The 25,337-nt window shown below is 41.3% G+C and overlaps 1 protein-coding gene across 16 annotated transcripts in view; it reads right to left on the reverse strand.

The window, feature by feature from the left end:
* GPHN (gephyrin) overlaps positions 1–25,337 on the reverse strand; it is a 539,113-nt gene that overhangs the window by 162,663 nt on the left and 351,113 nt on the right. For 9 of the 16 annotated variants that reach the window (XM_034769377.1, XM_034769378.1, XM_034769380.1 and 6 more), the window contains 2 exons: positions 22,164–22,436; positions 20,682–20,789 (listed from right to left, as the gene is read on the reverse strand). In XM_034769377.1, the coding sequence (XP_034625268.1) occupies positions 20,682–20,789; positions 22,164–22,436 (381 nt within the window). The remainder of the gene's footprint in view (positions 1–20,681; positions 20,790–22,163; positions 22,437–25,337) is intronic. The other 7 variants (XM_034769381.1, XM_034769383.1, XM_034769385.1 and 4 more) reach the window with 1 other exon arrangement.

Raw genomic sequence — 25,337 nt, forward strand, 5'->3', positions numbered from 1 at the left:
CTTCAACCAGCTACCTTGCGGTTGCAAGGAGTTGTTTATGGATATCTCCTCCTCTCCCAGTATCCTGGATGTTAGGTATATGAGCTTGTGTGTTTGAAGTGATGGCCTCCCAGCTGGCCAGGTTCCTTCTTTGTATCCTCTAATGATTAGCTTGAGTGCCTGTCTTTTCTGTTGCTCACAACTTTCCCAGTCAGCAGGGTAATATGGAGATAATTCTGGCCCGTTTCACTGCTGAACACAGGATTATGAATTGGTGACACTGACTGCAGCTGAGTTAATTTCATTCTGCTGGCATTTGGGAAAGCTATGAGCAGCTAAAGATGCATTGGAACCCCCTGTCTACAGATTGAGAAAGATATTAATGCATCTGTTCACATTCAGAAGATTATTGTCACAGCACATATGGCAAGAAACCTAACTAAAATACCTAATAGAACAGATTCTCTGGAAATTGATGTCTAAGGACCCACTGGTTGGGGAAAGCTTTCCCACTGTCAGAAATAAATGAATTAGTGGGTTTTTCAAACCCTGAATTAGGATAAGGGCCAGTGGGCCCAGGAACTACCTTTCATTATCCTAAAAACCTTTTCTTAGACCTTCTTGTGTCTATAACACATGCTTTTTGGAAATACATTTTATTCTTATTAAAAATCAGATTGTCATAAATGTGCAAATAGTATATACAGTAACCATATGGACATTAAGGTGGTAAGTATCAGTCATCATGGATTTGTCAAAAACAAATCATGTCAAATCAACCTGATAGCTTTCTTTGACAGGGTAACAAGCTTTTTGGATAGGAGGGAAGCAGTAGATGTGATATATCTTGATTTTACTAAAAGCATTTGATACTGTCTCGCATGACCATCTCATAAACAAACTAGGGAAATGCAACCTAGATGGAGCTACTATAAGGTGGGTGCAACACTGGTCGGAAAACTGTTCCCAGAGAGTTATCAGTGGTTCACAAACATGCTGGAAGGGCATAACGAGTGGGGTCCCACAGGTATCAGTTCTGGGTCCGGTTCTGTTCAATATCTTCAATATCAGTGATTTAGATAATGGCATAGAGAGTACACTTATAAAGTGTGCGGATGATACCAAGCTGGGAGGGGTTGCAAGTACTTTGGAGAATAGGATCAAAATTCAAAATGATCTGGACAAACTGGAGATATGGTCGAAGTAAATAGGATGAAATTCAATAAGAACAAATGCAAAGTATTCCACTTAGAAAGAAACAATCGGTTGCACACAGATAAAATGGGAAATGTCTGCCTAGGAAGGAGTACTGCGGAAAGGGATATGGGGGTCATAGTGGACCACAAACTAAATATAAATCAACAGTGTAACACTGTTGCAAAAAAAGCGAACATAATTCTGGGACGTATTAGCAGGAGAGTTATAAGCAAGACACAAAAAGTAATTCTTCTGCTCTACTCTGCGTTGATTAGGCCTCAAATGGAGTACTGTGTCCAGTTCTGGGTGCCATATTTCAGGAAAGATGTGGACAAATTATAGAAAGCCCAGAAAAGAGCAACAAAAATGATTAAAAGTCTAGAAAACATGGCCTATGAGGGAAGATTGAAAAAATCAAGTTTGTTTAGTTTAGAAAAGAGAAGATGAGAGGGGATGTGATAACCGTTTTCAAGTACATAAAAGGTTGTTACAAGGAGGAGAGAGAAAAATTGTTCTTCTTAACCTCTGAGGATAGGACGAGAAGCAATGGGCTTAAATTGCAGCAAGGGAGGTTTAGGTTGGACATTAGGAAAAACTTCCTGTCAGGGTGGTTAAACACTGGAATAAATTGCCTAGGGAGGTTGTGGAATCTCCATCATTGGAGATTTTTAAGAGCAGGTTAGACAAACATCTGTCAGGAATGGTCTACATCAAGGATTGGCAACGTTCGTGGCCAGCACATCGCTCGCCGTGCCGCTTCTCACTGCCCCCATTGGCCCAGGACGGCGAACCGCGGCCAGTAGGGGCCGCGATCGGCCGAACCTGCCGCGTCAGCAAGTAAATAAAACTGGCCCGGCCCGCCAGGGTGCTTACCCTGGCGAGCCGCGTGCCAAACATTGCCGACCCCTGGTCTACATAATACTTAGTCCTGCCATGAGTGCAGGAGACTGGACTCTCGAAGTCTCTTCCAGTTCTATGATTCTATGATTATTGAACTGATGGCCCCAAAAGTTAGAGATACACCACCCCTTTGATAGTGATACAACCTTGATAAATCAGACACATGGGATCAAAAAGTAACCAATAATTTGTTGAGGCAATGTATTGACAACAGCGGGAACAAAACACTACACACTGTAATTACATGGAAGAAGACTGAAATGCCAAGAAAAACATTCTTAGGGATGCTTCAGAGGAATGAAGCGGCACAGGAGGCAGCAAACAGGGCTGCTAACAGGGGAGTTTGAGTGGGAGTTTGCAGGGGGAGGTGGAAGGGGAGGCAGGAGGGCGCAGTGTGGTGTGTGCTCTGTGTCCCCAGGTGCTGTGGGCAGAGACTGTAGCAGCCATGAGCCAGGCAGCAGTGGACAGAATGCAGATGATTGCATGTGGAAGCTGCGGTACGTATATGGTTCTAGCGGGTGAGCCTGAACAGAGGTATGTTTGCATGAAGTGCCGCCTAATACAGTTATTGGAAGAAAAGATTAAGGGGTTGGAGATGCAGGTAGATACGCTGGTAGAGTTTAGAAGGGGGTTTGAGCAGCTGATGGAGGAAAGGCAAGGAGGGGCAGAAGGGGAATGCTCAGGGGTGCAGGTGGAAGCAGAGGCTGAGGACTATGAGGGGGGAATATTTGGGGACGAACAAGGGCAGTGGAAGCATGTGACCGTGAGAAGCAGGCCAAGGAAAAGGAGGGCTAGCGAAGGGGAAATAGAACTTAGGAACAGGTTTGGGTGTTTGGATAACGAGGAGGGGGGGCAGCAGGTGGTAACTGAAGGTGGGAGGGTGAGGAAGAAGAGAAGAGCAGCTAGTCCAATAGAGAGAGGGGAGGAGTTGATGGAGACAGCACCAAATCTGGGCTCTGGGAGGATACAGAATGGCACAGGGGGGAGTATGAGGGAAAATAGGAACAGACACAGGTTTCGACTAGAGGGAACAGAAGATAGATTGGTAGATCGCACTGTTGCCAGGCGACGGCAGGTTTATGTGATTGGGGACTCCTTACTGAGGAGGTTGGATAGGCTTGTGACCAGGGCGGACCCAGAGAACAGAAGGGTTTTCTGTCTACCGGGCGCAAAGATACGGGATGTGGACCTGCGGTTGAAAAGGATACTAAAAGGAGCAGGTAAGAACCCCTTGATAATCCTTCATGTCGGAACAAATGACACGGCTAGGTTCTCGTTAGAGAGAATCGAGGGAGATTATGCCAGGCTGGGGAAGACGCTCAAGGAAATAGAGGCTCAGATCATCTTTAGTGGAATTCTGCCTGTTCCTAGAGAAGGGCAGCAAAGGGCTGATAGGATTGTGAGAATAAATAGTTGGCTAAGGGAGTGGTGCTATAAGGAGGGCTTTGCGATGTATGGCCACTGGGAGGCTTTCGGGGACAGACAGCTGTTCTCACGGGATGGAGTAGGGAAGGAAATAGACTTCTGGGAGGGAGGGAAAGAAATAGACTTCTGGGAGGGAGGCTGGCTCATCTCATCAAAAGAGCTTTAAACTAGGAAGTTGGGGGAGACGGTTGGGAGATGTACAGTTGATCTCCACGCCAGATTCCAACATTGAGAAGGTGAGTGATGAGATAAGAAGAGATATAGCCGGGGGGATGGAACTGGACATAAGAAGGAGAGGGGGGATGAACAGTAAGGGGTCCGTAACAAATTGCATAACTACTGGGAGACAGGCTAAACGGCATACATTAGGATGTTTATACACCAATGCGAGAAGTCTAGGTAACAAAATGGAGGAATTGGCGTTCCTGGTCCGAGAAATGAAACCGGATATCGTAGGAATAACTGAAACGTGTGGAACAGCAGTCATGACTGGAGTACAGGTATGGAAGGGTATGTGCTGTTTAGGAACGACCGGAACAAAGGTAAAGGTGGGGGGGGTGGCATTGTATGTCAATAATGAGATAAGCTGTAAACAAATAATAACTGATGGAATGGATAAGACGGAGGCCGTCTGGGCAATACTCACAATGGGTAAAATAACTACTAGAGCCTCCCCTGGGATAGTGCTTGGGGTGTGCTATAGACCGCTGGGATCGACCCAGGATATGGATAAAGAACTATTTAATGTGTTTAGGGAAGTAAATACTAATAGGAACTGTGTAATTATGGGGGATTTTAACTTCCCAGATATAGATTGGGGAACAAATGCTAGTAGCAATAATAGGGCTCAGATGTTCCTAGATGTGCTTGCTGATCAATTCCTTCATCAAGTAGTAGCTGAACCGACGAGGGGGGAGGCCATTTTGGATTTGGTTTTGGTGAGTAGTGAGGACCTCGTTGAGGGAATGGTTGTAGGGGACAACCTTGGCTCCAGTGATCATGAGCTAATTCGGTTTAAACTAAATGGAAGGATTAACAGAATTAAATCGAAGACTAGGGTTTACAATTTTAAAAAGGCTAATTTTAATAAATTAAGAGGACTGGTAAGGGAAGTGGATTGGGAAAACATATTAATGGATCTAAAGGCAGAAGATGCCTGGGATTATTTTAAGTTAAAGCTGCAGGAGCTGTCGGAGGCCTGTATCCCAAAAAAGGGAAAACAGTTAGTAAGCAAGAGATTTAGACCGAGCTGGATGAGCGACCATCTCAAAGGGGCGATTAGGAAAAAACAGAAAGCGTACAAAGAGTGGAAGAGGGGAGAGATCAGTAAGGAAACGTACCTTATTGAGGTCAGAGCATGTAGAGATGGAGTGAGAAAGGCCAAAAGCCATGTAGAGTTGGACCTTGCAAGGGGAATTAAAAGCAATAGTAAGAGGTTTTATAGCCATATAAATAGGAAGAAAGCAAAGAAAGAAGAAGTGGGACCGCTGAAGACTATAGCTGGAGTGGAGATTAAGGATAATTTAGGCATGGCACAATATCTAAACGAATATTTTGCATCGGTGTTCAATGAGGCCAATGAAGGGATTAGGAATATTGGCAGCGTGATGGAGGGGGATACAGGAGGGGGGATTACCATATCCAAGGTAGAAACCAAACTTGAACACCTTAACGGGACTAAGTCGGGCGGACCGGATGATCTTCATCCAAGAATACTGAAGGAACTGGCGCGAGAAATAGCAGGCCCCTTAGCGATAATTGTTAATGAATCTTTAAACTCGGGGGTGGTACCGTTGGACTGGAGAATAGCTAATGTGGTTCCTATTTTCAAGAAAGGGAAAAAAAGTGACCCGGGTAACTACAGGCCTGTCAGTTTAACATCTGTAGTGTGCAAGGTCCTGGAGAAAATTCTGAAGGAGAAAGTAGTTAAGGACCTTGAGGTCAATGGCAATTGGGACAAATTACAACATGGTTTTACCAAGGGCAGATCGTGCCAAACCAATCTGATCTCCTTCTTTGAGAAAGTAACAGACTTATTAGATAAGGGAAATGCTGTGGACCTAATATACTTTGATTTCAGTAAAGCGTTTGATACTGTACCGCATGAGCAATTATTGGTTAAATTGGAAAAGATGGGGATCGATATGAAAATCCAGAGGTGGATAAGGAACTGGTTAATGGGGAGACTGCAGCGGGTCGTACTGAAAGGTGAACTGTCAGGTTGGAGGGAGGTCACCAGTGGAGTTCTTCAGGGTTCGGTTTTGGGACCGATTTTATTTAATCTATTTATTACTGACCTCGGAACCAATTGTAGGAGTGGGCTGATAAAGTTTGCAGATGACACAAAGTTGGGAGGTATTGCCAATTCGGAGGAGGATCGGGATATTCTGCATGGAGACTTGAATGACCTTGTAAATTGGAGTAACAGAAATAGGATGAAATTTAATAGCGAAAAGTGTAAGGTGATGCACTTAGGGATGACTAACAACAATTTTAGTTACAAGCTGGGGACGCATCAGTTAGAAGTAACGGAGGAGGAGAAAGACCTCGGAGTCCTGGTAGACCGCAGGATGACTATGAGTCGACAATGTGACGTGGCGGTGAAAAAAGCCAATGCGGTGTTGGGATGCATTAGGCGAGGTATATCAAGTAGGGATAAGGAGGTGCTGCTTCCGTTGTACAAGGCACTGGTGAGACCTCATTTGGAGTACTGTGTGCAGTTCTGGTCTCCGATGTTTAAAAAAAATGAACTCAAACTTGAACGGGTACAGAGAAGGGCCACTAGGATGATCAGAGGAATGGAAAACCTGTCGTATGAAAGGAGACTCGAGGAGCTCGGGTTGTTTAGCCTAACCAAACAAAGGCTGAGGGGGGATATGATTGCTCTCTTTAAATATATTAAAGGAATACATACTAGGGAGGGAGAGGAATTATTTCAGCTCAGTACTAATGTGGACACGAGAACGAATGGATATAAACTGGCCGTGGGGAAGTTTAGGCTTGAAATTAGACGGAGGTTTCTGACCGTCAGAGGGGTGAAATATTGGAACAGCCTTCCGAGGGAAACGGTGGGGGCAAAGGACCTGTCTGGTTTTAAGATTAAGCTAGATAAGTTTATGGAGGAAATGGTTTAATGGGATAACGTGATTTTAGTCAAATGAACAGTGTGCCATCGCTGGTAAATAATATCAATGGCCAATGAGGGTCTGGCTGGAGAATCTTGCCTACATGCTCGGGGTTCTACTGATCGCCATATTTGGGGTCGGGAAGGAATTTTCCTCCAGGGTAGACTGGCAGAGGCCCTGGAGGTTTTTTGCCTTCCTCCACAACATGGGGCACGGGTCGCTAGCTGGAGGATTCTCTGCTGCTTGAAGTCTCTAAACCACAGGATTTGGGGACTTCAACAGCAGAGTCAAGGGAAAGGATTGGGATGGCTTTGTGGCCTGCATCATGCGGGGGGTCAGACTAGATGATCATAATGGTCCCTTCTGACCTTAAAGTCTATGAGTCTATGAGTCTAAATAAAAAGAAGAACAGGAGTACTTGTGGCACCTTAGAGACTAACAAATTTATTAGAGCATAAGCTTTCGTGGACTACAGCCCACTTCTTCGGATGCATATAGAATGGAACATATATTGAGGAGATATATATACACACGTACAGAGAGCATAAACAGGTGGGAGTTGTCTTACCAACTCTGAGAGGCCAATTAATTAAGAGAAAAAAAACTTCTGAAGTGATAATCAAGCTAGCCCAGTACAGACAGTTTGATAATAAGTGTGAGAATACTTACAAGGGGAGATAGAGTCAATGTTTGTAATGGCTCAGCCATTCCCAGTCCTTATTCAAACCGGAGTTGATTGTGTCTAGTTTGCATATCAATTCTAGCTCATCAGTCTCTCTTTGGAGTCTGTTTTTGAAGTTTTTCTGTTGTAATATAGCCACCCGCAGGTCTGTCAGTGAATGACCAGACAGGTTAAAGTGTTCTCCCACTGGTTTTTGAGTATTTTGATTCCTGATGTCAGATTTGTGTCCATTAATTCTTTTGAGTAGAGACTGTCCGGTTTGGCCAATGTACATGGCAGAGGGGCATTGCTGGCACATGATGGCATATATCACATTGGTAGATGTGCAGGTGAACGAGCCCCTGATGGTATGGCTGATGTGATTAGGTCCTATGATGATGTCACTTGAATAGATATGTGGACAGAGTTGGCATCGGGGTTTGTTACAAGGATAGGTTCCTGGGTTAGTGGTTTTGTTCAGTGATGTGTGGTTGCTGGTGAGTATTTGCTTTAGGTTGGGGGGTTGTCTGTAAGCGAGGACAGGTCTGTCTCCCAAGATCTGTGAGAGTAAAGGATCATCTTTCAGGATAGGTTGTAGATCTCTGATGATGCGCTGGAGAGGTTTTAGTTGGGGGCTGAAGGTGACAGCTAGTGGTGTTCTGTTATTTTCTTTGTTGGGCCTGTCTTGTAGGAGGTGACTTCTGGGTACTCGTTTGGCTCTGTCAATCTGTTTTTTCACTTCAGCAGGTGGGTATTGTAGTTTTAAGAATGCTTGATAGAGATCTTGTAGGTGCTTGTCTCTATCCGAGGGATTGGAGAAAATGCGGTTATATCTTAGAGCTTGGCTGTAGACAATGGATCGTGTGGTGTGTCCTGGATGGAAGCTGGAGGCATGTAGGTAAGTGTAGCGGTCAGTAGGTTTCCGGTATAGGGTGGTATTGATGTGACCATCGCTTATTAGCACAGTAGTGTCCAGGAAATGGACCGCTTGTGTGGATTGATCTAGGCTGAGGTTGATGGTGGGATGGAAATTATTGAAATCATGGTGAAATTCCTCAAGGGCTTCTTTTCCATGGGTCCAGATGATGAAGATGTCATCAATGTAGCGCAAGTAGAGTAGGGGCGTTAGGGGACGAGAGCTAAGGAAGCGTTGTTCTAAGTCAGCCATAAAAATGTTGGCATATTGTGGGGCCATGCGGGTACCCATAGCAGTGCCGCTGACTTGAAGGTATATATTGTCCCCAAATGTGAAATAGTTGTGGGTGAGGACAAAATCACAAAGTTCAGCCACCAGGTTAGCTGTGACATTATCAGGGATACTGTTCCTGATAGCTTGTAGTCCATCTTTGTCTGGAATATTGGTGTAGAGGGCTTCTACGTCCATAGTGGTCAGGTGGAAGATCACCGATGGATTGTAGTTTCCTCAGGAAGTCAGTGGTGTCTCGAAGATAGCTGGGAGTGCTGGTAGCGTAGGGTCTGAGGAGAGAGTCTACATAACCAGACAAGCCTGATGTTAGGGTGCCAATGCCTGAGATGATGGGGCGTCCAGGATATCCAGGTTTATGGATCTTGGGTAGCAAATAGAATACCCCTGGTCGGGGTTCTAGGCATGTGTCTGTACGGATTTGTTCCTGTGCTTTGTCAGGGAGTTTTTTTTAGCAGATGGTGTAGTTTCTTTAGGTAATCCTCAGTGGGATCAGAGGATAATGGCCTGTAGAATGTGGTGTTAGAGAGCTGTCTAGCAGCCTCCTGGTCATATTCCAATTTATTCATGATGACGACAGCACGTCCTTTGTCAGCCTTTTTGATTATGATGTCAGGGTTGTTTCTGAGGCTGCAGATGGCGTTGTGTTCAGCATGGCTGAGGTTATGTGGCAAGTGATGTTGCTTTTCCACAATTTCAGCCTTTGCACGTGGACGGAAGCAATCTATGTAGAAATCCAGTCTGATGTTTCGACCGTCCGGAGGAGTCCATGCAGAATCCTTTTTTTTGTAGTGCTGGTAGTGAGGATTCTGTGGGTTAGTATGCTGTTCAGAGGTACGTTGGAAATATTCTTTGAGTCGGAGACGTCGAAAGTAGGATTCTAGGTCACCGCAGAACTGTATCATATTCATGGGTCTGCAGGGACAAAAGGAGAGGCCCCGAGATAGGACAGACTCTTCTGCTGGACTAAGAGTATAGCTGGAAAGATTAACAATATTGCTGGGTGGGTTAAGGGAACTACTGTTGTGGCTGCTTGTGGCATGTAGCAGTTTAGATAGTTTAGTGCCCTTTTTCCTTTGTAGAGAGGCAAAGTTTGTCTTGTAAATGGCTTGTCTAGTACTGTCTGTACTGGGCTAGCTTGATTATCACTTCAAAAGTTTTTTTTCTCTTAATTAATTGGCCTCTCAGAGTTGCTAAGACAACTCCCACCTGTTTATGCTCTCTGTACGTGTGTATATATATCTCCTCAATATATGTTCCATTCTATATGCATCCGAAGAAGTGGGCTGTAGTCCACGAAAGCTTATGCTCTAATAAATTTGTTAGTCTCTAAGGTGCCACAAGTACTCCTGTTCTTCTTTTTGCGGATACAGACTAACACGGCTGTTACTCTGAAACCTGAGTCTAAATAAACAGTTTAATAAAAATGAATGGAAAACAAAAAAGTATTAAGTTGAAATATTAACACAATCATGCAAACTTTCTTCAAATGAGTAATGCTTACTCACAAGTGTAGTTTACTAAAGTCATTCCCCATGAGGGCTTTCAAGGTCAGGCCCTAAAATTACAACTATCTTTTCTTTATAATCCCACTTGTGACCCTTCTATCACTATTCTTATCAAAACAAAATCTCTCCACCTGAAATTCCTGATGTGTGAACTCTTGCTAAAGGAGAATTTGGGGGAAAGTTTGAGATTAATTAAGCAACATATTTGTGAAATATGAGAGTCTGAAAAATAAAGGTATTCCAATTTTACATGTGAAGTATAATGGGAAGATGTAAAATAACAGCTACTAAAGCCATACATTTTAAAAATCAGCAAGTCTGGATAACTTGCATCCAAGAGTTTTAAAAGAGCTGGCTTCACAGCACGCTGATTTTCAATAAGTCTTAGAACACTGGGGAATTCCCAGAATACCGGAAAAAAACGAATGTTGTGCCAATTTTCAAAAAGGGTAGATGGGATGACCCAGGTAGTTATAGTCCTGTCAGCCTCACATTGATCCCAGACAAGATAATGGAACAGCTGGCACTGGATTTGATTAATAAAGAATTAAAGGAGAGTAACATAATTAATGCCAATCAACATGGGTTTATAGAAAACAGATCTGGTCAATCTAACGATATCTTGTTCTGCTGTGATTCCAGATTTGGCTGATATAGGTAGAAGTATTGAAGTTACTTGGACTTCTGTAAGACATTTGACTTGGTACCACATGACATTTTGATTAAAAAACTAGAAAGTAGGGCTGTTGATTAATCGCAGTTAACTCACATGCTTAACTCAAAAAAATTAACTATGATTAAAAATATTAATCACAATCGCACTGTTAAGCAAGAGAATACCAATTGAAATTTATGAAATATTTATGGATGTTTTTCTACATTTTAAAATATATTAATTTCTATTACAACACAGAATATGAAGTTTACAGTGCTCACTTTATAGTATTTTTATTACAAATATTTGCAATTTGAAAATGATAAACAAAAGAAATAGTATTTTTCAATTCAGCCCATACAAGTACTTTAGTTCAATCTCTTTATCATGAAAGTGTAACTTACAAAGTAGGGTTTTTTTGTTACATAACTGCACTCAAAAACAAAACAATGTAAAACTAGAGCTTACAAGTCCATTCAGTCCTACTTCTTGTTCAGCCAATTGCTAAGAGAAACAAGTTTGTTTACAGTTACGGGAGATACTGCTGACTGCTTCTTATTTACAATGTCACCTGAAAGTGAGAACAGGTGTTCGCATGGCACTTTTGTAGCTGGCGTTGCAAGGTATTTATGTGCCAGATATACTAAACATTCATATGCCCCTTCATGCTTCGGCCACCATTCCCGAGGACATGCTTCCATGCTGATGATGCTCGTTAAAAAAATAATGCATTAATTAAATTTGTGACTGAACTTGGGGGAGAATTGTACGTCTCCTGTTCTGCTTTACCCACATTTTGCCATATATTTCATGTTATAGCAGTCTCAGATGATGACCCAGCACCTGTTCGTTTTAAGAACACTTTCACAGCAGATTTGATAAAATGCAAAGAAGGTACCAATGTGAGATTTCTAAGGATAGATACAGCACTCGACCCAAGGTTTAAGAATCTGAAGTGCCTTCCAAAATCTGAGAGGGATGAGGTGTGGAGAATGCTTTCAGATGTCTTAAAAGAGCAACCCTCCGATGTGGAAACTATAGAACCTGAACTACCAAAAAAGAAAATCAACCTTCTGCTGGTGGCATCTGACTCAGATGATGAAAACAAACATGCGTAGGTCCGCTCTGCTTTAGATCGTTATCGAGCAGAAACTGTCATCAGCATGGATGCATATATTCTGGAATGGTAGTTGAAGCATGAAGGGACATATGAATCTTTAGCACATCTGGCACATGAATATCTTGCAATGCTGGCTACAACAGTGCCATGCGAGCGCCTGTTCTCCCTTTCAGGTGACATTGTAAACAAGACGTGGGCAGCATTATCTCCTGCAAATTGTAACCAAACTTGTTTGTCTGAGCGATTGGCTGAAGTAGAACTGAGTGGACTTGTAGGTTCTAAAGTTTTACATTGTTTTATTTTTGAATGCAGTTATATTTTGTACATAATTCTACATTTGTAAGTTCAACTTTCATTATAAAGAGATTGCAATACAGTACTTGTATTAGGTGAATTAAAATATACTATTTCTTTTGTTTTTTTTACAGTGCAAATATTTGTAATCAAAAATAAATATGAAGTGAGCATTGTACACTTTTGTATTCGGTGTTGTAATTGAAATCAATATGTTTGAAAATGTAGAAAACATCCAAAAATATTTAAATAAATGGTATTCTATTATTATTAACAGTGCGATTAATTGCGCTTTATTTTGTTAATCACGATTAATTTTTTTAATCGCTTGACAGCCCTAGTATAAATTGTTTGGTATTCATTTAAATATTGATATATAGGCTATAAGTGTGTGTTTTTAAAGGGTCTTTGTTTTAAATTCTCCACAGAGGTGTGCAGTTATTATTTAATATTATACTGAATTGATTAAGTGGAATAATAGAATCCAAATGGGGTTGTGACAGTCTTATGAATATTCCTCTCTGGTTCAAAGCTCGGTCTCAAAGAAACCTTAAGAGGGAAGGTTAGAGCCTGGGACGAGTCCCGATAGGGATTGAAAGGCTGCCATAAGGACTTTGATATAAGGAGCTAAGGACATTCCCTCTCTGCATAAATCTTGTCAGTTTCTACAAAGAAAAAAAAAATCAGACACAGAGTCCCCCTTCTTTATATATTCATCCCCCCACAACTCTTTCCTCCTTTGCCTCAGTCCCAGACACTGGGACTGTTTCCTAGGTTTCTTCTCGAACCCCTGCACCTGCTTCAGTGACTCCATCCCCTTTCATCTCTTGAGTTCCCTCACCCCATTCTGACTCCTACCTTTACCCTTCTCAACTTTTCATTCTCCTCAGGGTTCTTCCCCTTACAACAAAAAACATACCTGGTCTCTTCCATCTTAAAAAAGTCCAGCCTTTACCCCTTATCTCCCATAAATTATTGTTTCATCCCCTTTCACCATTTAGTCTCTAAGCTACTGCTAAGACAATACTCCTTGCATGCTTTTCTATTTCAACTGCCTACATTGGCTCTCCCTTTTCCATAGCACCAAACATGAACTTCTTGTCCTAACTTTTCTAGCTCTTGATAATCTAGTTCTGTCTACTTGTTCAACTTTTTATCTTATCACAAGGTAAATTCACGTCTTTTCTCTGCCAGTGATATCAGCCATGATTGCCCATTTCTCTGAAAAGCGCGTTCACACTTTCTCCCATGCTGCCTCTCACAAGAGGGAAAAGCTCCCAGAAAAATCTGAAAAATGATCACCTTACCTTTCTTTATTCCATCCTTAAAACTCACCTGTTCCATGGTGCATACAGTAAACTGCAATCCGAAAATACTTAGAGAGGTGGCAAGTTGTGATTATTGTCTTGATTAGTTAAGACTTGTGCACAAAGGAGCAGTGGCACAGGAGCCAGAAAACAGAGCTGAAAACAGAGTTTGACTGGAAGTTTGGGTGAGGGGCTATGCACTGGTCTGCTTTTGGTTTTTGCGTTTGTAGGGTGTTTTTGTTTTTTTGACATGCGCTTAGGAGGGAAGGCTATGACAGCTGCAGAAGTATCAATGGTAGGGTCCCGAAAAAGGAAAAGACAATGAAGATGACTGGATGTGGCACCTGTGGGATGTACATTATTCTGAAGAGGGTACCTGAAGTGCCACTTGATAGATCTGATGGAAGAGAAGAGTTGAGGTATGGAGATGCAGCTAGAAACTAGAGTTTCAAAGGGGAGTGGAGCAGATGATGGAGGGAAGGAGATAGAAGGCTGAAAGGAAAACTCAAGACTTGCAGATGCAAGCTGGACCAAAGGACTCTCAGAGCAGACTGCTGGATTAGGAAAGTGGCCAGCGGAAGCATGTGACTATGAAAACAGAGCAGAGGAAAAGACTGGCTAGTGAAGGAGAAATAGAGTTAAGGAGCAGGTTTGCTGAGTTGGAAAAGGAAGGGGAAAGGAAGACAGTACGAGAACATGAGAGAGAAAAAAAAAAAAAAAAAAAAGAGAAGAGCAGCTAGTTTTACAAGAACAGAGGAAGAGCCAATGGACATAGCCAGAGTTTGGAGCCCCAGTAGGATAGAAGATGAATTGCAGAAGATTGCAAATGACAACAGAAAAAAAGACTTGTAGCCAGAAAGAACAGAATGGGGAAGGCTGGAAAATTGCACCAACAGGAAGGGGTAGGTCTACACTACTGGAGACTCCCTACTAGGAAGAACAGACAGGCCTATCACTAGAACTGATCTGGATCACAGAAGGGTGTGCTGTCTGCTAGGATCTAAGATAGAGGATGTGGACCGGAAGCTGAAGAGGATCCTAATGGGAGCAGGTAAGAATTCACTGATTGTCTTCACATGGGAACAAAAGACACTGCTTGATTCCTGCTGGAATGCATCAAGGAAGACTACACCACTTTGGGGAAGATGCTTAAAGAAATGATCTTCAGGTGATCTTCAGTGGGATTCTACCTGTCTGTAGGAGAGAGTGAATATGAGATAAGATTATGATGATCAACAGATGGCTCAGGCAATGGTGTAGGTGAAGGCTTTGAGATGATCAACTGCTGGGAGGCATTCATGGACAGAGAACTGTTCTTTTGTGATGGACTCCACCTGAGTAGGGAGGGAAATAGACATCTGGGATGGGAGATGGCCCATCTGATTAAAAGAGCTTTAAACATGTAAGTTGGGGGAAATGGCTGGGAGATGCTCATGTAATCTTTCCACCTGATTCTAATACTGAGCAGGAGGAAAATCAAATAGGAGAGGATTCAGTAATGGAGAAAGGAACAATAGAAGGTAGTAAAAAGGACAACATGAGGAAGAAAGTGTGAGTACCATTGATAGTAACTGGTAGTTAGACAATACTGGCAGTAAAATGTACCTGAAGTAAGGAATCTGGGCAAAGCCAAGCAGAAACAACTAAGATGTCTGTACACCAATGCATGGAGTCTGAGTGTCAAAATGGATAAACTAGAATTACTGGTGCAGGAAGTAAAACTAGGTATTAAAGGGATAATAGAAACATAGTGGAACAGTAGTCATGACAGGAATATAATATTGAAGGATATGTGCTGTTCAGGAAAGACAGAAATAGAGGTAAAGGTGGTGGAGTAGCATTGTATATTAACGATAAGGTAGAGCTTAAGGAAATTAGAAGCGATAGAATGGATAAAATAGAATCTTGGTCAACATCACTTGGGGAAAGAAAGATAACCGAGGCTCCACTGCGACAGTGCATGGGGGCTGCTACAGATTTCCAAGATTTGATTTGGATATGGATAGTGACATCTTTATTATTTTTAATGAAAAATATTATTGGAAATTTTGTGATTAAAGGAGACTTTAATATGCCAGATATTGATTGGAGAACAAGTACTACTAATAATGGTAGGGCCCAGATATTTCTGGATGTGGTAGATCATAAATTTCTTCACCAAATAGTCCCGAAATGAACAAGAGGTGATGCCATTTTAGATTTAGTTTTGGTAAGTAGCAAGAACTGGTTGTAGAGGACAATTTTGGTTTAAGTGATCATGAGTTAATTCCGTTTAAACTAAATGAAAAGATAAACAAAAATAGATCTGCAACTAGAGCCCTTGATTTCAAAAGGGAAAACTTAAAAAATATTAAAGGAATTAGTTAGGGAAGTGGACTAGAATTCAAGATCTGAATGTGGAGGCGGCTTGGAATTACTTTAAGTCAAAGTTGCAGAAGCTATCTCAAACCTCCATCCCAAACAGGTGGGAAAAAATTGTAGGAAAGGGTTGCAGACCAAATTAGATGAACAAGCATCTCAAAACAGATTATTAAGAGAAAGCAGAAAGCCTGCAAGGAATGGAAGAAGGGATGGATCAGCAAGGAAAGCTACCTCTTGCAGAAAGTGTAGAGAAAAAGTGAGAACTGCCAAAAGCCAAGCAGAGTTGTTCCTTGCAGAGGAAATTAAAACCAACAGTAAAAGTTTCTTTAGCCATATAAATAAAAAGAAAACAAGGAAAGAAGAAGTGGAACTGCTAAATACTAAGGATGGGGTGGAGATTAAAGATAATCTAGGCATGGCCCAACACATAAACAAATATTTTGCCTCGCTTTTTCGTAAGAGTAATGAGAAGCTTGGGGGCTGTGGCAGGGTGGCTAATGGGAAAAGGGATATGGAAGTAGAAATTACCACATCTGAGGTGGAAGAGAAACTCAAAGAAGCTTAATGGGACCAAATTGGGGGGCCCGGATAATCTCCATCCAAGAATATTAAAAAACTTGGAACTTGAAATTACAAACCAAATAGCAAGGATTTTTAATGAATCCATAAACTCAGAAGTCATACCCTATGATTGGAGAATTGCAAATATAGTACCTACATTTAAGAAAGGGGGGAAAAAAGGGACCTGGGAAATGACAGGCCGGTTAGTTTGACCTTAATTGTCTGCTATGTCTTAGAACAAGTTTTGAAAGAGAGCAAGTAGTTAAGGACACAGAGGTAAACAGTAATTTGGATAAAATACAAATGGTTTTAGAAAAGGTAGACTGTGCCAGACCAACTTGATCTCTTTATTTGATAAGTGAGTTTCTAGACAAAAGGAATGCAATATATCTAATCAACCTGGATTTCAGTAAGGCATTTGAAACAATTGAACATGGGAAATTATTAGTTAAATTGGAAAAGATGGGGATTAATGTGATACTTGAAAGGTGGCTCAGGGCCCTGGTTAAAGGGGAGACAACAACGGGTCGTATTGAAAGATGAACTGTCAGGCTGGAGGAAGGTTACTAGTGGAGTTCCTCAGGGACTGGGATTGGTCTTGGGACCATTCTTATTTAACATTTTCATGCATGACACTGGCACAAAAAATGAGAGTATGCTAATGCAATTTGCAGATGATACAAAGTTGGGAGGTATTGCCAATACGGAAGAGGGCCAGAATATCATACAAGAAGATTTGGATGACCTGGAAAACCGGAATAATAAAAATGGGATGAAATTTAATAGTGCAAAGTCAGGAACTAAAAAGAAGAATTTTTGGTATAAGCTGGGGGCACATCAGTTGGAAGCAACAGAGGAGGAGAAAGACTTGGTGTATTGGTCAGTCACAGGATGACTATGAGCTGCAAATGTGATGCAGCCATGAAAAAGGCCTAATGTGATCCTATGATGCATCAGGCGAGATATTTCCAGTAGAGATAGAGAAGTGTTATTACCATTACACAACTCACTACTGAGACCTCATTTGGAATACTGTGTGCAATTCTGGTCTCCCATGTTTAAAAAAAGATGAATTTAAACTGGAACAGGTGCAGAAGACGGCTACTATGATTGCTCTCTAAATACATCAGAGGGAGAAACACCAGAGAGGGAGAGTAGTTATTTAAGTTAAGGGCCAATGTTGGCACAAGAACAAATGGATACAAACTGGCCATCAATAAATTTAGGCTTGAAATCAGATGAACCACCCAAGAAGTGAAGTTCTGGAACAGCCTTCTATGGGGAATAGTGAGGGCAAGAAACCTAACATGTTTCAAGACTGGGTTTGATAAATTTATGGCAGGGATGAGATTGCCTACAATGGCACATGGCCCATCTGCAACTGGTGTTAGCAAATATCTCCAACAGCTGGAGATGGGACACTAGTTGGGGAAGGCTCTCAGTTACAACAGAGAATTATTTCCCGAGTGGCTGGCTGGTAGGTCTTGCACACATGCTTAGGGTCTAACTGACCACCTATGTGGTGTCGGGAAGGAATTCTCCCCAACTTAAATTGGCAGAGACCCTGGGAGGTTTTTGCTTTCCTCTGCAGTGTTGGGTATGGGTCACATGCTGGTTTGAGCTACAGTAAATGGTGGATTCTCTGTAACTTGAAGTCTTTAAATCAAGATTTGAAAATTTCAGTAACTCAGCCAGAGGTTGTGGGTCTATTACAGGAGGGGGTGGGTGAGGTTCTGTGGCTTGCAATGTGTAGGAAGTCACCTAGATGATCATGATGGTCCCTTCTGCCCTTAACGTCTATGAATCTATGAGCCTACATGCTATTATTTTTGTTACTCTGTCTCCTCCACCCTGACCCACCTGTTTGTCTCATCTACCTGCTTTGTCTTGTCTTTAGAGTATAAGCTCATTGGGGCTTATATGTTTGCACAGCACCTAGTACAATAGAATTCTGATCTGGTTGGTCTCTAGGCACTACTGCAACATAATGTTACATAATATTAAATTATTAATTATTATTATTTACATGGAATCCAAATAGTGCTAGATACTTTACAGATGTAGAATAAGGCTCCTGCCCTGAAAAACAGATAATTAACTGAAAACATTCCGACAAAATACAACCAAAGGAATAGGGGAAGGAAGCAAACAATTGACAAAGGGATACAGAGGGAAAGAAGTGTCAGAAATATGTGTCAGAAATTAAATACTTGAGTACAAAGATATGAGAAAGGCATAAAAAGAACACTTGGGTAAGGGAATGTCTGTGGTGTAGAAAATGAAACAGCAGTGGTGTGGGTGAGTAGAAAATGAGATGCTGATCAGTGGGAAGGATTTTAAATGGTGGTGGAGGTTGGCAACAAGCTTACTCAAGAAGAAATGTTTTGAGGGAAGGGGAAAGGAAATAAATTCAATTGGAGTGGCATGCAGAGCAAAAATTAATTATGGAAGAATAGAACAATTGAAATGAAGGGGCTCTGAACTGATTAATTGGGGAGTGGTTCTCCCCCTGGCCAGGAGAGAACTCCTACCCCTTTCCCTTATTCCTTCTCTCTCTCTCATTCCTTTCCTTTCCATCCATCCAGCTCACTATCCATCATTTTATTATGCACATATATTCTGATTCTGAAGGACATCTTTCTGTCTGACATCACTTTTTCTGGAAGTGGTTTTATACCTATCTTCTTACAATTTCACTTGTTAATTTTGAGATCAAAGAACCAAGTGATGACAACAGAGGAAAAAAGGGAAAGGCAAAAGCTCCTTATTCTCTTTCCTCCAAGAGGATCTGAAGAGAGATTGACAGTACTAGCAAGGTGTTAGTCAAGTGTATAAACTGCTGATTGCAATTGTCATGATTGTCCAAAATAAATAAAAAGAGCAGAAGCATCTTGTAGGCACAAAAGACGAAAGGCATACACACTAAAAAAAGTTCTTATAAACTAGCCAATTCCTCTCCTGACCCATGAAGATCAAATTAAGGGGGACGGGGGATGACAATGACATCATGAGAGTTTAAAACAAGCTAGCCAAAAGCCCTGGAACTAAGTTTAGATGACAATTTGTTAGTGTATTGCTGAGAGAGGTTGAATTCATTATTTTAATAATAATGAAGAGTGTACACTGGAGATGATAATGATATAGATGCTTATTACAGTAGCATCAATCAGAGTGTCAGTACCCATACAAGTTCATATATTGGACATGGATTCATCATCTACTGTGTTAACTTCAAAAGAGTCCTTTCCTCATTTTGTAAATTACATTCTTTAACATATCATGTCATGTCTGAAATACAGCCACATTAGACTATTTAATGAATGGTTTGGCTTACCATTTGTCTGAGGAGACACACAAAAGTGAAAAATTAAGTGCAACACTGTGCAGTCTCTGCCAATGAGACTAATGTTACAATGTCCAGAGAATTTTTACCAATAATAAATGAGAAAGCAGCTTGCTGTTTGATGAGATCAGCTAGTCCAAGTCTCTCCAGACCAATTGCTTTTCTTTGGGCTCACTAATCTGTGGCTATGAAACATGATAAATTATGTTTTTCTGATGCCCTCTTAGCTCATTCTTTTACCTTGGAATCTAGCCTGAATTTTTTTGGGATAAGAAAAACAGCAAATTATATTGCCAGACTATTAACTATGGCCCTCCAATCTAAATTGTCGGAGCAGCTGACTATCCTAAATGTGGACTTGTCATGTCACGTCCTTCCTCACTTTTGCCTGTTGTTCACTGAAATTCAACAATAGCTATAATAAAAGTCCTTTTTATCCTGCATCCTCAATTTTTGCCCCTACATTGTGGGAAATCCTGACTCTAAACACAAAACATTAGAATTTAGTAGAATCTATAAATGATTAAAGCATAAACAAGCAAAATATGAATGGCTAATACAAATGACACACTAATGTAATACACTCACCAATGAAAACAGTATTTAAAGAGGCAATGCAACTTGATGGGGAAAAAGCCACCAAGATTCCAAGACTCCAAAGCAATAATTTTAAGGGATAATTTTAATGAGGTTGGATAATTTATTAAATATATTAAATATATGAGATGATGAAACAGACACAGGTTTCATAGCAATGAACATCTTGCATCCAAATGAGGATACTCATTGACACAACCCACAATATCTTAATCCTCAACCGAATATTTTGATGTTTTGGCTATAGGATAGATCTTATTAAACTCTGTGTCCTTGACAGAATAGGCTCAGTGGCTTTTCATATATTTAATTTTTTTTTAAAGCACCACTGTATGTCTGCTAGAATAAAACAAATAACATCTCCTCTTTACACGCTAGGAGAGGAGGCAGGCAGTATACTTGCAGATACTATTAATGCAAAAGCCTCTTGTAGGTGTGTCTTACCGGTTCTCCTGCACTGCCTGCTGCGTGATGGGAATAACAGATGAGACCCGGGATGGGCTGTTCACCTTTTGCCATGATAACAGCAGAACTGGTGTAGGATGGATGCTTCTAATGTACAATACATAACAGCTATGAATACAGTGACAGGAAAACATGAAACTATACAAGCAAAATGACTGAAAGGGAACAAGGGTGAATACAGGTGGGACACTGAAATGCAAAGTGCTTAGAAATTTATATGAGCACAATCAGTTTAGATCTCAGGTATTTTCTGCCCTTAAAAAATTGCACTAAATACTTAAGTATTTGGCCATTTCAAAAGAACTATTTGACTTAATTAGACATTACATTTAAATTAATATTAACAAAAATTGCAACTTGCAGTTGATAGTTTACATCCCGTTTTGCTTCTAGTCCTGCAAACCTATATGTAATCAGGATTTTTTTGTTCATGAGAAAATAATATTAGGTTGGAGGCATCATGGAAACATGATGGCTCATTCCTGAACTTCATCTTTTGGGAGCAGGAATGCTGCTATTGTGCATTAAATAAAAAGTGGTATACTGTCTTTCTGATTACTTAAAATGAATTCCTTATCTGGATACACTGGTCAACAGTAACTGAAAAATAGCAGTTTAGCCAGTTGTAGGGTGGATGAACTTAAATAACTTTTCACAAGCATCTAGAAACACACAAACCTTATATATGTATAAATTGAAGGCATGAAACAAAGGTAAAAGATACAGTGCTGCAACTAAAACAATACTATTGATTTGGAAAAACAAAATTATAGAGAAAATAGTATTTTAACCGATTTTGACATATTGAAATAATAAATTTTCCAAGTACTATTTTAACAAATTATTGTAAGTCGTTTTTCTTTTATACTCCAAAATTTCTAATCCTAGTCTTGGTAACATTTGCCTAATCAAACTGGCTAAAGTAATGAAATCTAAATAGTAATGAGACCTATTTGTTGTAGCAAAACTCCACATCACTATGCCCCCATAACATGGATGTATATGGGGGGAATACCAGTAGCCTGGGTAGATTATTAGCTATTCTATAACCTCCTTGTCATATTTTTTTCCATTTTAGCTTCGGCAAAATCAATATTGTCCTTTTTAACAGAATGTTGTGATAGCAGGAAATGACGTACCACCTACTGGAGTCAGGCAGGGCAGGTGTTTTAAGTAAAAAAAAAAATTCTAGGACTACAGAAAATGGTATTGTAAAGTCCACAAAAGCATTAAGATAATAGCAGGGTATGTGTGGTACCTTACAAAGTTTGTGATAATTACCAAAATAGGGCTGGCATATTGTGTGGAACTGGATGGTACTGATTTTTAGACAATGTATTTAAAATCCACCAGTTTGTAAAAACCAAAAAACAAACATGTTCCTAAAATGCAATTGAATGTTGGTGGAAAGTACCTGAGATAGAAACCTAAGTGCCCCTTATGCATATGACTTAGACTCACCTTAGCTGCAATGGCTGCAGCAGTTATATGTGAAGAGGAACTATCCTCTGTTGAGGCTACTCCACTATCCTTCTTCTCTTCCTCCTCTTCCTCGCACTGTACACCTTTGTCTTCTGTCTGTTTGTGTGGGCTGGTGGTTGGAGGAGGAGAAAGAGGAGGTGGCGGTGAAGGTAGGTCTTCAAGTTCGTCGTGTACCTCCTTTACTTTTACAATGGCATCCCGCAAAAGGTCAATGGCATGAGGTAGGGCTGGCAGTATAAACTGAAAACATTCCTGTGTACAACAAGAAGAGAAATGACAATGAAGAGTTACCTATAGATGAAAATAGGGATTTGACTTCTTTGTCAGTAAGGAGAAATTGGGGTTTAGATCAGATTTTCCATCTGATCAAAAATTAATACCCAATCTCTGATGGGAGAAGAATCAAGTGAAAATCTAATAGATTAATCAAAGGTGAATTGGGCGCTATACAGTATTATTTTTCATAGAATCATACACAAGAACACTTTGTTGTGCAACAGCTAAAACTGCTAAAATTAACCAACCAATATTACAAACATAAAAATCTAGGATATCGACAGTTAAGTGCCATTGTACACACCATCCAGTAACCAATCCACAACAATTTATAGAATGAATAATCATTAGCCAAACCACAGAACACATATCACAAATATCATGTTTAAACAGACATTCAAAACATAAACAATGTTTATTCTACCCTTGACTCAAACTGTCCCCATTTTGTTCCTTTCATACCCAGAGAAAGATTCTTCAAATCCTTATTCACACCATTAGGGGTTTCTATAATCACGCTTTCACATAGTAAGACACATTATTTTTTATTCTTGGACTTTTCCTATGGGCTGGTAGAATGACACACTATCATTAATGTCATCATAATTTCTTATAACTCAGGATAATTTTATTCTAAACCTCCCTTTGTCCTATGTTTTTCTAAAAGATTGTAAGAAGTTTCCATCCTATGGTTGGAGAAATTGAAAAACTGCAGAGACCCTGTAACTGTACTCCTTGTACCTATAATACCAGTCATAGGTGTGATGCATTGCAACAACACATATACAAACAATACCTACGTATTTAGGAATATTTTAATAAAATTAAAACAATCTAGTTGTCTCAGATCCACAGGATTGGTGCTTTTGCCCAAGCTTTGGAACAGTCTCTAGGAGGAACCCTTTCAGTGTTCCAGGCCCTCACTTGTCCTCCAGGCTCAGCCATATGGCTTCACTGCCTCTTTAGACTGGATCTCCTGGGCTTCAGTACTCCTGCCTTACACCGTAAGCTCTGTTCAGCAAGTCCAAATGAGACAGACTCCTGGTAGAGACTTGTACGCTCTTCGAGGATTAATGCACCTCAGCAAGCATTTGCAGTGACACTCAAAGAGCTTTGTCAAAACAGTAGGGTTTGTTAGTCAACTGGAACACAGCATAGTAAGTCTTTAGGTTAGCACAGAGAACTGAAGGTTAAAGTATAGACCATTCTGGTTAGCCCAGCAAAGCTGTATTGAGCCCCATTATTCAAGCTGTGTGCGTGTCTGCGGCCTGGTCTACATTGGGGGGGGGAGGGGAATCGATCTAAGTTATGCAACTTCAGCTATGTGAATAATTAGCTGAAGTCAACGTACTTAGATCTACTTACCGTGGTGTCTTCACTTCGGTAAGTTGACGGCTGACGCTGTCCCATCGACTCTGTCTGCGCCTCTCACCCTGGTGGAGTACTGGAGTTGACAGGAGAGTGCTAGGCGGTCAATTTATCGCATCTAGGCTAGACGTGATAAATCGACCCCCGCTAGATCGATCACTGCCTGTTGATGTAGACAAGCCCTGAGGCTTGGTCTACAGTACTTACTTACTTCAGTATAACTACATTGCTCAAGAGTGTGAAAAATTCACGTTCCTGAGTGATGTAGTTATACCGACCTTAATTGCTTGTGTAGAAGGAAGCTCTCCTGCTGACACAGCTACTGCCTCTCACGGTGGTGGAGTTAATAAGCTGATGGAGAGCTCTCTCCTGTCAGCTTAGAGCATCTTCACCAGATGCACTACAGTGGCACAAATGCACCAATGCAGCTGTGCTGATGTAAATCTGTTGTATAGACCTGCCCTTAGTCTAACCTCCTTGGTCAAACTCCAGGTGAGAACCCTGACTCTTTCCAGCAGCCAGCTCTTATTGCCTGCCTCGCACCTCCTAGCCCTTTGTTTTCAAGCTGGGGAATGTTGCTCAACTTCCCTGCTGAGAAGTGGGGAAATCTATATCCCTTTGGATCACTGGTTGCTAGGTGTCAATGTTCTGATATTGTCTTCTCAAATATTCCATTGATATGGTGACTAAGGGCCAGACAGCTAGACGACATCCATACCCATGTCTCTTCGTCTCTGTCTACACTACAAAAGTAAATCAACTTAAGTTACATTGATGTACAGCCACTACAGTAATTAAACTGCTGCTGCATGTCCACACTATGCTCCTTGTGGTGCCGGTGCGCATCCACAGTAGCAGCACTTGCATTGATTCAGAAAGCAATGTACTGTGGGTAGTTTCCCACTGTGCACCTTGCCGCCATCTAGCACGGGGTGTTTTGTGAATGGTTTTCAATGCCTCATGGGTGCAAACGAGTTGCATACTCAGCACCCAACGTTCCAAGGTGATGAGGAACCACAAAGGGCTGAAGTAGGAGAGTTAGTCTGAAAACAAAAAGGGGGCAAGATCTGGTATGGGAACTGATATAACACTCTTGGGTGCCCCTTCAAAAGTTCTGCTTGGGGCAGTAGTGAGGATGATGAAGAAGAGGGTGGCTGCCTGTGCTTATAATCCCAGCTTTGTTTCTTAAACGGGTCTTGGCGCAGTACCGGAGCCGAGAAGTAGACCGGTTAATGAGGTCTGAAGTACTTCCTCAAAGGTACTGGGGCATAGAGGCCCAGGGACTTGATAGTGGCCCTAGAATCCTTCAGGCCATGGAATTTTGTGTCCATCTGTTCTGAGAAGAGAGATGTTCCCTCAAATGGAAGGCTCTGAATGGACTGCTGAACCTCTGGTGGTAGGCCCGAAGATTGGAGCCAAGAGCACCTTCGCATGATTACTGCCAATGTCATAGTTCTAGCAGCTGTGTCAGCTGCATCCAGGGCAGACTGGACGGAGGTCCTGGCTATA

The sequence above is a fragment of the Trachemys scripta genome, chromosome 4 (assembly GCF_013100865.1).
Source record: "Trachemys scripta elegans isolate TJP31775 chromosome 4, CAS_Tse_1.0, whole genome shotgun sequence".
NCBI classification, from domain to species: domain Eukaryota; kingdom Metazoa; phylum Chordata; order Testudines; family Emydidae; genus Trachemys; species Trachemys scripta.